The sequence below is a fragment of the Suricata suricatta genome, chromosome 9 (assembly GCF_006229205.1).
Source record: "Suricata suricatta isolate VVHF042 chromosome 9, meerkat_22Aug2017_6uvM2_HiC, whole genome shotgun sequence".
Taxonomy (NCBI): domain Eukaryota; kingdom Metazoa; phylum Chordata; class Mammalia; order Carnivora; family Herpestidae; genus Suricata; species Suricata suricatta.
The window spans coordinates 41,598,664-41,613,045 of record NC_043708.1 but is presented as its reverse complement, the minus strand read 5'-3'; the positions used below and the strand labels follow the sequence as shown (position 1 = coordinate 41,613,045).

General features: G+C 38.8%; 1 protein-coding gene across 1 annotated transcript in view; it reads left to right on the top strand.

Annotated features, from left to right (window-relative positions):
• TMEM260 (transmembrane protein 260) overlaps positions 1–14,382 on the top strand; it is a gene marked incomplete at its 5' end in the record, with an annotated part of 66,234 nt that overhangs the window by 29,266 nt on the left and 22,586 nt on the right. Inside the window, 4 exons of the mRNA XM_029952185.1 lie at positions 6,660–6,839; positions 8,739–8,779; positions 12,448–12,531; positions 13,726–13,840. Of these exons, the coding sequence (XP_029808045.1) occupies positions 6,660–6,839; positions 8,739–8,779; positions 12,448–12,531; positions 13,726–13,840 (420 nt within the window). The remainder of the gene's footprint in view (positions 1–6,659; positions 6,840–8,738; positions 8,780–12,447; positions 12,532–13,725; positions 13,841–14,382) is intronic.

The window sequence follows — 14,382 nt, the reverse complement described above, 5'->3', positions numbered from 1 at the left end:
TTTGCTTTTCTGTTTGGAGTGTCATTGCAACTACTGTATTGTAAATGACGGGAAATAATTGCATATGTTAAAAAATAAATTGTATAAAAAAAAATAAAACCATATCCAAGGGGAAAAAAAAAAGTAAGGGCAAAAAAAAAAAAAAGAATATGATGTTAGCTGTGGGCTTGTCATGTATAGCCTTTCAGTGGCCATATACTTACTTTGTTGAGAGTTCTCATAGTAAATGAATCTTGTGTGCTTTTTCTGCTTCTATTGAGACGATCATATGATTTTTATTTTCCATTCTGTTAGTGTGATATATCACGTTGATTGATGTGCAGATATTGAACCATCCTTGCATCCCTCAAGTAAATCCCACTTGATCATGGTGTGTGATCCTTTAAATGTATTGTCAAATTGAGTATACTAATATTTTGTTGAGGACTTTTGCACTTATGTTCATCAGGGATATCTGATATGGCCTATCATTTTCTTTTATCTGTCCCCTTCCTTCCTTCCTCCCCCCTCTCTTCCTTCCTTTCTTTCTTAACTTTTGACTTTTTAATTATAATGTGTTGTGGTGTGGGTCTCTTTGGGTTCATCTTCTTTGGAATCTCTGGGCTTTTTGGATCTGGATGTCTCTTTCCTTTCCCAGGTAAGGGAAGTTTTCAGCAATTATTTCTTCAAATAAGCTTTTTGCCCCTTTCCCTCTTCTCTTCTGGGACACCTATAATACACATGATTTTCTGCTTGATGTTGTCCTGTAAATCTCAAGCTATATTCATTTTTACAATTTTTTTCTTTTTGCTGCTTGGTTTGGGTGAGTGCCACTCCCTCTGTTTCAGCTCACTGATTCTATCTGCCTCATCCATTCGGCTCTTGAACTCCTATAGTGTATTTTTCAGGTCGTTATTGTATTCTTCAGGTCTGTGAATGTCTTACGTTTTCTGTTTCTTTGTTGGAGTTCTCACTGTGTACGTCCATTCTTCTCCCAAGTTTGGTGAGCATCTTTATGACCGTTACTTTTAATTCTTTGTCAGGCAAATTACTTATCTCTGTTTGATTAAGATCCCCCCCCCCAGAGTTTTATCTTGTTCTTTCATTTGAAATGTATTCCTCTGTCTCCTCATTTTGCTTGACTCTCTGTGGTTGATTCTTTGGCAAAATGGCTGTCTCTCCCCGTCTTATAGGAGTGGCATTGTGGAGGGGATGTACCTCATTGTTTAACCTTGCTCTAGCTCTTGTTTTTCTCTCAGACCTTTATGATTGTCTAAGCAGCTTGGGGTTTTGTTGTTGTTGTTGTTGTTGTTAGATTCCAGTTATTGTGTCAAGTCCTGTGAGTGTTCCAGAGGGAGGGATCTCAGACAGCACCTAGTTTCAGGCTGATTGGAAACTAGAACCTCAATTAGCATCTTTAATGTATGCAAATATATATGGTCCTGGGGGACTGCAATTGTAGGCCCTGCTGACCTCCAGACCAAGCAATCTGGAGGTCTCCCCTTAGGGACTGTTGCAAATTCAGGGCCCCAGATGAGTGTATGAGCTTCTTTCTGGGAGATGCCACAAGCTGTAGTGAGGCCAGATGAGAGCTCATAGATCGTGTCCTTCAGCCTGTGTTCCCTGAGAGCACTTCTATAGCCTTTAGAAGTATGGTAAATCTGAATCTTACCCACCCCCCAGGCTGAAGATTTTTCCATAGGAAGACCAAGGGTGTGTTTTAGCCTGTTGTCAGGGCAGTCCCTTGAGGATGGTAGCTTGTCAAGAATTGTCTTTCCAATTGTTTCAGACCCATAAGACCTCTAAATGCAATCCCCCTTGATCACTAGATCCAGGCACTCAAGGGGTGTCCCCTGTGTGGCCTGTGCACACTGGCTGGCATTGGTGGAGCTGGGGTGGAGTGGTATGTGGGGGTGGGGCATTTGCCTGGCTGGCTTTGGCAGAGCCATGATGGAGTGGCACACAGGAATGGGATGCCCTCACTGGCAATAGCAGGGTCAAGGAAGAATGCCAGAAACGGTACCATCCAGCGTCTCTGTTTCCAGAAAGAAGAGTTCTACCAGGCTTCTGTGCTTACAGCAGACATTTTAAGATTAACAAATAAATCTTCTTCACTTAAGGTCTAGCACTTTCCTGGGGCGCCTGGGTGGCTCAGTCGGTTGGGCGTTGGACTTCGGCTCAGGTCATGATCTCACGGTTCGTGGGTTCGAGCCCCGTGTCGGGCTCTGTGCTGACAGCTAGCTCAGAGCCTGGAGCCTGCTTCGGATTCTGCATCTCCCTCTGTCTCTGATCCTCCCCTACTCACACTGTCTCTCTCTGTCTCTCAAAAATAAATAAAACCTTAAAAAAAAAAAGGGTCTAGCACTTTCTAGACTACTGCTTCTGTACTAGGTCATGGGGCAAGTGAGTGTACACATGAGCCCTCGAGAATAGAGTCTCTGTTTCCTGCAGCCCTGTGAATTTCCTGAACATTTGCCCTATTGGCTTTTAAAACCAGATATTTTCTTTAAAACTTTTTAATGTTTTTTTATTATTGAAACAGAAAAACAGAGCATGAGTGGGAAATGGGCAGAAAGAGAGGGAGACACAGAATCCAAAGCAGGCTGCAGGCCCTGAACTGTCAGCACAGAGCCCAACGCGGGGCTCGAACTCATGAACCATGAGATCATGACCTGAGCCAAAGTTGGATGCCCAACTGACTGAGTCACCCAGGCTCCCCTAAAACCAGACATTGGGTTGGGAATTGTCACTCTGGTGCAGGTCCCAAAGGCTTAGGGAGAAGTCCTGTATTTATGAAATCCCTCCTGATTGTGGGTTGCAACATTGGGGTGAGGTTTTTGGTAAGACCATATCTCTGCCTCTTATTCCTTGTTGTGGAGGTGCTTGTTCAGGTAGTTTTCAGGTCTTGGTAAATCTCTTATGTCTGTGGGAGGAGGGGAGTTCAGAATCTTCCTCCTCTGCCATCTTGAACTGCCTCCTGGTTGCTATAGGTTTGTAATGTAGTTTGAAATCAGGAAGTGTGATGCCTCCAGCTTTTTTCGTCTTTCCCAAGATTATTTTGGCTATTTGGGGTCTTTTGTGGTCCTATACAAATTTTAGGATTCAGTTTTCCATTTCTGTTAAAAATGCCATTGGAATATTGACAGAGATTTCATTGAATCTATAAATGGCTTTGTGTATTATGGACACTTAAAATTTTTTAATTTTTCCAACCTGTGAACAAGGGATCTCTTTCCATTTCTTCAATTTATTTTATCAGTGCCTTCTAGTTTTCAGTTTACCAATTTTTTACCTCCTTGGTTAAGTTTATTGCTTGATATTTTCTTGGTTTTGATGCTATCATGAATGGGATCATTTTCTTTTTTCAGACAACTTATTGTTAGTATATAGAAACACAACTAATTTTATGCATTAATTTTGTATCCTGCAACTTTACTGAATTCATTGATTAGTCTAATAGATTTTTGGTGGAGTATAGGATTTCCTCTATAGAATATCATGTCATCTGCAAACAGAGACAGTTTTATTTCTTCTTTTCTGATTTGGATGCCTTTTATTTCTTTTTCTTGCCTGAGTACTCTGTATACTTTCAGGACTGTGTTTAACAGGAGCTGGTAAGAGTGGGTACTCTTGTCTTATTCCTGATCTTAGAGGAAGATCTTTCCATCTTTCTTTTTTTATTATTATTGTTATTTTAAACATTTATTTATTATTGACAGACAGAGACAGAGCACGAGTATAGGAGGGACAGAGGGAGGGAGACACAGAATCTGAAGCAGGCTTCAGGCTCTGAGCTGTCAGCACAGAACCTGACATGGGGCTCGAACCCACAAACTGTGAGATCTGAGCCAAAGTTGGATGCTCAACCAACTGAGCCACCCAGGCGCCCCTTTCCGTCTTTCACCATTGAGTATGATGTTAGCTATGGACTATCATATGTGGACTTTGTTATGTTAAGGTAGGTCCCGGGACAATTAAACCAGAATTATTTTAGGTTGGCATCAGCTACTGGCTCAGCTCTGCAGATGGGGTCGAACGGCTGGCCAGGATCTCTGTTTGGGCACTGCTGAAAGCAGGGCCACCGTCTGCCAAATCTGAGCACTGGTTGCTGAAAGCCCCACTCCCCTTTTCCTGTCTGTGTTATCCCCAGCCGTTGAGCCCAGCCGACCCCTTTCCCCCACCATGGTATTCATGAGGTGAGAATTGAATGCACCTCCTGGGAAGTGTCCCACGGTGCTGAGGGAGTTGGATGTCCATCTTGGACTGTCTCTTCCCACTAGAAAATCTAGGCCCAGGGGATGCGGTGCAGTGCGGTGCTGGCCTGGGTCTGGGGTGATGCGGTCAGAGTGCTCCTTCTTCCTAACACGGCTCTTCTTAATCCTTGGGGTCCACAGTGTGCTTCAGCCTCACCCCTGAGTCCTGGGATCCTTCACAATGATGTCTTGTCTATGGATAGTGGCTAGCTGGTCTTTTTGTGAGGAAGACTGAAGTCAGGAATGATCTATGTTGCCATCTGGGTGGCCTTTCTCCTATATGGACTTCTGACATCAGAGAAGTTGCATTCAGATACGAGAGAGGTGCATTGACAGTCAAGAACTTAAAATGTAAATATCTTGGGATGCCTGAGTGGCTCAGTCGGTTGGACGTCCGACTTTGGCTCAGGTCATGATCTCACCATTTGTGGGTTTGAGCCCTGTGTTGGGATCTGTGCTGACAGGTTGGAGCCTGGAGCCTGCTTCAGATTCTGTGTCTCCCTCTCTCTCTCTGCTGCTCCCCCACTCACACTCTGCCTCTCAACTCTCAAAAATAAGTAAACAACAACAACAACAAAAAGTAAATATCTTGTGTTAGTTAATTGACAGAAGAGCCATATGCTTTGTATAAAACATGTAGGACTCTGAGTTGACAAGGTAGGAGTGTAGTCTGAGAGCCTATTTTTCCTGTACTTAGGTCAGCTACGGATGCATTATGACTCTTCAAAGGACATTTCATTTTCACTAGTTAAATAGCAGAGGCTAGGGGCGCCTGGGTGGCTCAGTCAGTTAAGTGTCTGGCTCCGGCTCAGGTCATGATCTCAACGTTCATGGGTTCGAGCCCCACGTCAGGCTCTGTGCTGACAGCTCAGAGCCTGGAGTCTGCTTCTAGTTCTGTGTCTCCTTCTCTCTCTGCCCCTCCCTCCTCATTCTCTGTCTCTCTCTGTATCAAAAATAAAAATAAAAACATTAAAAAATAATAATAATAAATAAATAGCAGAGGCTAGAAAATGAGGTCTACCACTAAAGTGATGGGGTAGTTGGATCTCACTGGTCAGGTGATTTGAGGCAGAGTCAGTTGGTTGCAACCCTCCCTACTCAGATTACCTAGGAAGTTTGTAAAATGTGTGTATCTATATGTACATATGTGGATATGTATGTATACATACATATTGTGTGTGCATGCGCATGCACATGTGTGTGTGCTTATGCTGATCCCACCCTAAAACAATTCTGTTTGAATTGGTCTGGGGTCAGGCCCAGGCATGAATATTTTCAAAAAGCTCTGCAGGCGGTCTGATGTCTGTGCAGCGAGGCCGAGAGCCCCTCTCCTGCGCTCTCTGCAAATGCTCTCGTGTAAGTGTCTCCCTGTGTTTCCCGCACAAAAGGAAGATTCTGCATCGTGCCACTTTAAATTGAACTTTATAACATGCGGAAACAGTCCCAAATATAAACATTCACTTTATTTAAAATTACTTTTAAGAATAGCAAAGACATGTTGTCTGATTAGCTATTTCTTATGCTCTTTTCATCCATCATTTTTATGCATCCTATTACCCCTCTAGAACTATCAAATGAAATTAGTACTATAATAAAAACACTCCATTTTCAATTAAGAGTGTTTATTTGAAAATGCTAATATAAGTCAACTGCTTATTCTACTTCTGGCGAATGTGAACCTTGGTTCTCGTATTCGTTGCCACATATGAATTTTCCTTTTTTGTAAAGGAAAAGTTGGCAACTGCCAACGATGATATTTGTAAGAGTCTCCCTTTCCCAATTACTAAAGCAACCAATCCGAATCTGTTAGTATATCAGAAATGGTTTGGATATAATTTTTATCAGACTTTGTCAGTACTGCCCTTTATTTTAGAAATGTGTGGATGAAAAACTATATATTCATATGAGGCAGCATTGTCACGTATAATAAATTTCTGTCAGTACTCCATCCTCTATGGAAACTGAGGAGAAAGAGCATTTGGATGAGCTGGAAGGTAGTTTAAAAGCTAGTTTCGTTTCTGCCAAATATTTCCATGAAATGTCCAAAACGCTTGTAGGGAGAATTATATCGTCACGGGAGAGAAGATAGTTGAAGAGTACTCCTGATGATGGTGGTGAAGTGAATCGGTATTAGAATAATACATGTCATGACATGGTTTTAAATATAAAAGATGCAATACCCGTGATACTCAGGAGTCTTCACTAATATTATTTGCTTCACCTGCCATGCAAAGGAGTTCAGGCTGATGCAATTTTCTAGTAATCCACGGGACTCAAAAGGTTTAACATAGGATTCTGTGGTAACTTACCGTAAATTGAGAGATCAGCTCTAAGTAAATATTTTGGTGTTTTCCTCTCTGTGTTCTGGAAGTTCTGGGATGAAGGGACTACAGTAAACGTTACACAACACAATGTGCTCTGATGCAGGAACTGACCCTGGGCTCATTGTTGAAGCTGAGTCTGTGCTTCGCAGCTGGTTTGTTGCCCTATGTCTACCTTCCCGTCTCCTCCTACCTCAATCGAGCCCGTTGGACCTGGGGAGAACAGACGACGTTGCTAGGATTTTTGACCCATTTTCTCAGGGAAGAATACGGAACATTCAGTCTGGTAAATTTATATTTCAAACCCTTTTGGGGCATTGGGCTGGCTTAGCTGGTAGAGCATGCGACTCTCTATCTCGGGGTTGTAAGTTCAAGCCCCGTGTGGGGTGTGCAGATTACTTAAAAAATAAAATAAAATATTAAAAGTAAATCAGTAAAACCCTTTTAAGGAAGTCAGTGGCAAAACTTCAGTGGTTCTGCCTGGATCTTGACTGAAAAAAACAATGTTTATGAATGACAGTATATAGAATTTTCATTTCAGTTATTTACATAACAAAGTTGCTCCTTGGAATATGACCTTTAACATACATTAGAAAAAAATCAGAATTGCTTAACCTGACATTATAATGTTGTATATCCTGAATACATTTCTCAGGATGACAGAGGTTAAGAAGGCTCTGCTGCCAGCACTTAAAACACTTCATTCTTCTTAGCATCAGATATCACTTTGGTCACTCAGTCTGGAATTTAAAAATATTTGGAAAAGGTTGAAGAAAAAAAAACCTCAAAAATTTCAATGTACCTCTCCCAAAACATTTTCTTTTTTCACATTTGACAAATACTGTTCATGGTACTATTAGTGTAATACCAATGTGTACATACTTTATATAATATAATTTCACTAAAATTGGCCTTGCTTTCCCTAAAATATAAATCAGGGCAAAACACTGAATGTGGTTACGGTAAAGGTTATCTGAAAAATACAAAGACAGGGGCGCCTGGGTGGCTCAGTCAGTTAAGTGTCCAGCTTCCGCTCAGGTCATGATCTCCCAGTTCATGGGTTTGAGCCCCGCGTCGGGCTCTGTGCTGACTGCTAGCTCAGAGCCTGGAGCCTGCTTCGGATTCTGTGTCTCCTTCTCTCTCTGACCCTCCCCTGCTTGCGCTATCTCTCTCTCTCAAAAAATAAATAAATAAATAAATAAAAAATAAAAAAGCCACATGAAAAATAGGAAGACAAACACGTGGTTTTTTAAAATTTTGTTTTAATAGAGATAGTTGTATCAGATTTTTCTCTCATGGTTTGTGCTCTTTGTGCCCTATGTAAGAAGACAGATCTCTGAAGACTATGTGTTATTTGACACCATTGACAGAAAATTCTAAACCATGCAAAACTAAAGTCTATTACCCAAGGATACGTACAAAAGAAGTAGAACTATATTTTATTAGAAAGTAGGGGAACAGTTAACATCAAATTCAAGGTAATAGTTACCACCAGGGGGTAAGAAAAGCGAGGCTTAGGAGTGCTTTTGTGAGATACTTTATGGTATTCGTACAGTTCTGTTTCTTAAGTAAATGGTGGCTCCATAGATTTTTTTTTTAAAAAAACTCTTTATCCCTTAAATACACATTATATATGTTATTTGTATGGAGGAGATATTTCATAATAAAATAGGTTAATGAAAGGATAATTATTAATTACTTCTTGACTTGGAGAGTTTGATACTTTAAATTTATTCTCTGGCTTCCTTATATTGGGTATTCCATTACAGTATTGCTTGAGGGCCATTCCAGATTTGAAATTTGTATAATTCACACGTAATTGTGAAATTATAGACTAACATGTGATAATGAGCTCTAATCAAAGTGCCTTAAAGAAACTCTGTAACAAAAGTGTAAAGTCTGTTAATTCATTAATGTGTTAATCATTCCTGCTGGAAATATTTTAACTGATTTTTAGCCAATCAGTATTTCTGCATTAATTCGTCCTAAAGGATGTCTGGGCTTATTTTTCATTGGCTTTTCTTCAAAAATTCAGTAAAGATTTGCAGTAAAGATTGAATAAAGAGAGGTGTTGCTTTGTCTATTTAAAACACTTATATTTTAAATCAAGTTAGTCAAAATACAATAACCTAACAAAACTTCAGTTTAATGCTTGCACAAATAAACTTTTCTTTTTTATGTTTAGGCCAAATCTGAAGTAGGATCCAGTATGTCTGAAATTTTGCTGTGAGTATGAAATATTTGAAAATGGGTTTGTTTTTATTTTTAAGCTTATTTATTTATTTTTGAGAGAGAAAAGGAGAGCATGCGCATGCAGGGGAGGGGCAGAGAGAAAGGGAGAGAGAATCCCAAGCAGCTCTGCTGTCTGCACAGAGCCCCATTTGGAGCTCAATCTCATAAACCCTAAGATCATGACCTGAGCCCAAATCAAGAGTCAGATGCTTAGCTGAGTGAGCCACCCAGGCGCCCTTGAAACTGATTTTATGTAAATTCTCTGTTCATTCCTTTAAATGAATTTTGGTATTTCTGGGTTTATCTCTTTGTGAAGCAGTATGTCTGAGAAGCAGCTTTAGTTGTTGGTTGTATGTGTTACTGTTAAACATTCTAGCATTTCCTTCAATAAGGTAAAGCTTGAAGTGAGTAATAAATACAACAGTTATTAGGAGACTATGTAGAACATACAATAGAATGGTTCAACTTTCATTTGGACACGAAATTACCCAACGCAGTGTTTCTTTATACATAATTTATTCTCTGTTCTGGTTTTATGTATCCTTCCCCTCCCCAGACATTTTATAACCTTGTACTTAGGAATTTGATTATTTTCTTTTTATTTAGATTGAGCTATGTTCTTTAGTTCTTCAGAACTTTGTTTACTTAATATCTCTTAAGACTTTTTCTTTAGGCTGTCCTTAAGCTTTATTTTGGGCATAAATATTTAAAAAAATTTTTATATTTGACGGAGAGAGAGACAGAAACAGAGCACAAGCAGGGAGGGACAGAGAAAGAGAGAGGGAGACACAGAATCTGAAGCTCCAGGCCCCGAGTTGTCAACACAGAGCCTGACATGGGACTCGAACTCACAAGTTGTGAGATCATGACCTGAGCCAAGTCAAACGTCCAACAGACTGAGCCACCCAGGTGCCCTTTATATATTTTTAATATCCAGCCTTTTTAGACCTAGTTTAAGCAAATAAATTTCATCTGTATTATCCACTAGGGTTCTTAGAAAAATGGGTTAATATTTGCTATAAAACCTACACAGATTAAGACAACTTGAAAAATATCCATACCAATCTGGTACTATTTTTATAGTATTTTCAATACACAATTATGGCAAATAGTCATCTATAACAGTAAAGTGATTTCCTAAGTACTTATCAATTTGTGATTTTCAAAACTGTTTGAAAACCATTTTTTAAATATGGGGAGAATATTTTAACTCTGTATACGAGGCAGTTCATAGGTTCTCACAGTTTCTATCTTGTTAACTTGCTAGCCTGTTTGCTTCCTTCCATCCTTCCTTCTTTTCCTTTGAAATGACCTTTTTTTCTGACTCCCCAAATATGATACATAATCATTATAGAAAGTTTGGAAAATCCAGATAAGCAAAAATAAGAAAATTAAAATTACTATAATTTCAACATACAGAGATAACCACTGTTGCTCATCCATTAACATTTTTGTCTATATCCTTCCAATATTTCATCTATTTTTGTTTTTAAAAATGGCATCATAATATACATAATGTTTGATTAGCCTGTTGTTTTTCATTTTATCCTGTAACTTGGAAACATTTTCTTGCCACCAATTAGTCTTACGTAACCTTTTGTTGGTTCTTACAACTAATGTTGAATATTTTTTTAATGTCTCACTGAACCTTTTGTGGCCCACTTTTTCAAGTGGAGAAGAGGTTTCAAGAAGCTCAGTTATAAAGACAGCTTCACCAGCGTCTGTGGGCTTTTACTTTATTCTGCTTCGCTTCGTGCAGAGGGCCCACTACCGGCTCTCTTCTCCTACCTTACAGGGTTGCTATCGCACTGAAGATTGTTGGTCTATTTTACCATCACAAATCCCCCCTGAGCTCCAGAGAACTCTCAAGAGTCATGCTAGGGACGCCTGGGTGGCTCAGTTCACTGATCATCTGACTTCAGCTCAGGTTATGATCTCACGGTTTGTGGGTTTGAGCCCTGCATCAGGCTCTGGGCTGACAGCTTGGAGCCTTTCAGATTCTCTCCCTCTCTCTCTGTGCCCCTCCTCCCCCCTCTCTTTCTCAAAAATAAAGAAACATTAAAAGAGTAATGCTAGACTTTACATCTCGCTTTTATTAGATGCACGTAAAAGTCATCTATTGGGGAACACAAAAGCTTCCTTTATATTGAGTGATAGCAGTTAGGTGATATGCCCAGAAAAAAGACTTGACAAAAGTAATAACCCCTCACACTCATGCTCTTTGTTCAAACCAAATCATAATGTAGAATGGAAGCTTAATCCTAGCCCTGTCTGATTGAGGGAGAGAATTTCTAGCCTTTAATTGTTTAAGGTGGACAGGAGTGTTGAGAAAAAGCAACTCATAATTAACTTACTAGAAAATCCATCAAAATGATGGGACATAATCATCTATCCTTTTCCAGTCAAGCAAATTAAATTCTTTCCCCATGCATATCTCTAAATTGCAATCCTGTACAAGGAAATTATTGAATCTAACCCTAGGCAGTGACCATGTTTTAGAGCTAACACTTAAGCAACAGATCTCCAAGAATTAATTTTGAGACTGACTTCATTCCTTTTGAAGAATGGTTTGAAATGGGCCTCATGCTGGAATCAATTTTTCAAGTGTATTTGAAAATGGGTAAGAATATCTTCTCATAGTAGATGAGTCTCCATTAGTAAAATACACATTGTGTGGTTTCCATAATTATGGCATTGCATTTTCTCCAGCAGAATTGCCAGTAGGAAGAAGAAAGTTCTTTGAGATGTATAGAGTCATTTCTGTTTTAAAAAGTGGAGATTCCTACAGCTGGTTTAGAACTCAGAAACAGTTCGGAAATCCTTTTTAGTTAATGGAAGAATTTAGTTTAAGCATAGGAAAAAGAATACATTTCTCAGAGATGGCTTCAACATTTTTGAACCAAATAATATAGAAAACAAGGAAACCTTTTAAGGGAGAAGGATGGTTGGAGATCACCTCTCGTGTCCTTGTGTCATTTTTTTATAACTGGATCTCCAGAAAATTGTTTGAATTAATTTTGTTTTCAATTACTAAGTTACAGGAGTCCATGTGTACACTGCTAACCGAAGTTCAAAAGCCCATTTCTGATAACTTCTTACCAAACCAGTCAGAGGATACAAATTGGTTTATGGTATCAGTACACCATACCAATATTACAAATACAAAAGAATTACTTGCTCTGATCCTAAGCCACATAATATAAATTGGTAACCACATGTTACAAATGGAAAACATCTTAGAACTGTTTAACTCTTTTTCATGGTATTTTTTCCACCACATTTAAAATGAGAAGAGGGGCGCCTGGGTGGCTCAGTTGGTTGAGCTTGACTTCAGCTCAGGTCATGATCTCACAGTTCGTGGATTCGAGTCTCACATTGGGCTCTGTGCTGAGAGCTCAGAGCCTGCTTCGGATTCTGTGTCTTCCCATCTCTCTGCCCCTCCCCCTCTCGTACTGTGTGTTCTCTCTCTCTCTCTCAAAATTAAACATTAAAAATTTTTTTTAAAAGAATTTTTGAAATGGGAGGACAAAATAGTTTTAAAATCTAACCTCCAGCTCTTAAAACTATTCAGCGTGTAGTCAGATGTATCTTACAAATAATGCTTTATTTGGAACTAACCAAGTTTGTTTTCTACCAACAGTAAGTTAGATTGTCTTTTACAGTTCTCAAGTAACAAATATGAGGACCCAACTCTCATTCAACATTCAAGCCCTTGCAGTTTGGGCAAATATATCTTTAGCAAGAAAGTGAGTAATAATTTTTTCCCTGTTATGTTCCCCATCTTCACTAATTCAATTCCTATTTTTAATATGTCATTGTGAACATTTCAAATATTATTTTATATTAAAAATATGTGACTCTGACACTTCTGTTACAGCAAACGTGTATTGCTTTCTTTCTAGTTTTTTTTCCTGATTATAAATTAATGATTTTTGGAAGATTGAGCATTCATTTTATTACAATCGAAGTAAGCAAGTCATTGGATATCTAAAACTTCTGGTTTGATCCTGTACTCTGCCCATAGCTACTTGCTGTTGCATTGCAAAAGAAGTAAACAATTATTTGAATTCCTCTAAAGGAAAAAGTAACCTTTGATGATAAAAAAAAAAACTGTAAAAATGCAACACTTAATTTTTTGTTCATTTACTTTCTGGTCTGAGTGTTTTATGTAAATGTATACATGTACATACATTTATTATTCTGTTTCCTTGACTCTTAACATTATACTGTGAACATTTTCCCATATCACAAAAATACTTAAAATTATTGAAACATCTGTGTAAAACTCTATTCTGTGACCTAGGAGAATTACCTTCAATGTTTTCCTATTTGAGAATCTTCAGACTGCTTCTTCTTTTTCTACTCTAAGTAATATTAAAGCATTTTTATGGATTAATCTTTATCTACATTTCTGGTTTTGCTTAAAGATTTAGGCTTACATGTCAAATTGCTAGGTCAATGAGTGTGATTATTTCTAAGGCTCTTGATATATATTATCAAAGTGACTTTTCTCGAAGATTATACTAACATATACTCTCACACTCTTGCATCCTCACCAATATTGAGATTTGTCAATGTAACATTTTTTTATTTTAATGCATTAAATTATTCTTTTGTTTTGCATATGTTTAATTAATTCATCTTAGATTTAACAAGATTAATAAATTGTGTTTCTTTGTGAGTCCTAACTTTCTATCTTTTGCTGTGTAGTTCCAAGTAAGCTGTCTGTAGTATGCAGTGCAGTGTGTAGTGAATTACTATGTTTTGGTTGTAGGTTCCAGCTCAGATTTTTTTCAACTGAGATCTTTCTTTGTCCCTAGTTAAAAATGGAAAGTTTTGTGGATTGAATTCTTTTTTTCCTATAATTTAAAACTTTGTGATATTATTGTTGATATTCATGCACATAAATAATTTTGGACATATTTAAATTTTTTTTATAGGGACAGACAGAACCCATCATTAGTTTGGCTCTTTACTGGAATGTTTTGCATTTATTCATTGTTCTTCGCTTGGAGGGCGAATTTAGATATTTCCAAACCACTTTTCATGGGTGTGGTAAGTTTGACTTAGATATATGGCCTTTTGAGCAGAAAGTTGATGAGGAATGTACAAACTTGTCTTTATGAATTGGGTAGAAAAGCAGTTATCTCAAAAATAGTTAAAATTGTATATACATCAGTATAGATCAAAAGTTATTAGCATATTCTCTTTGTAGTAGAAATTAATAACGTAGACAGCTCTTTAATGGCTGAAACCAACTCTGTGTGTGTGTGTATGTGTGTGTTCGAGAGGCCTAATAAATAATACCCTACTTGATCATCTGAGTTCTGAACCAGCTGAGGAATGAGATAAACCAGGCTGCATCACCTTTATTACTGATCATGCTGAGACTGGAGAGTGTGGTTTATGTCTGTGAGGACAGGGGCGTCCTCACAGCGTATCCTGGAATGGACAGGCCCACCCACTGGTCACAGGCAGTGCTGCACAGGGCAGGCTCCCCCACCCCCACCCCACTGGCACCACAGGGACAGAGTCTGCCCCTGGACAGGTACATCCTGTGCGCAGATCGCTTCCAAGAGAAAGAGGAAAGGGGAGGG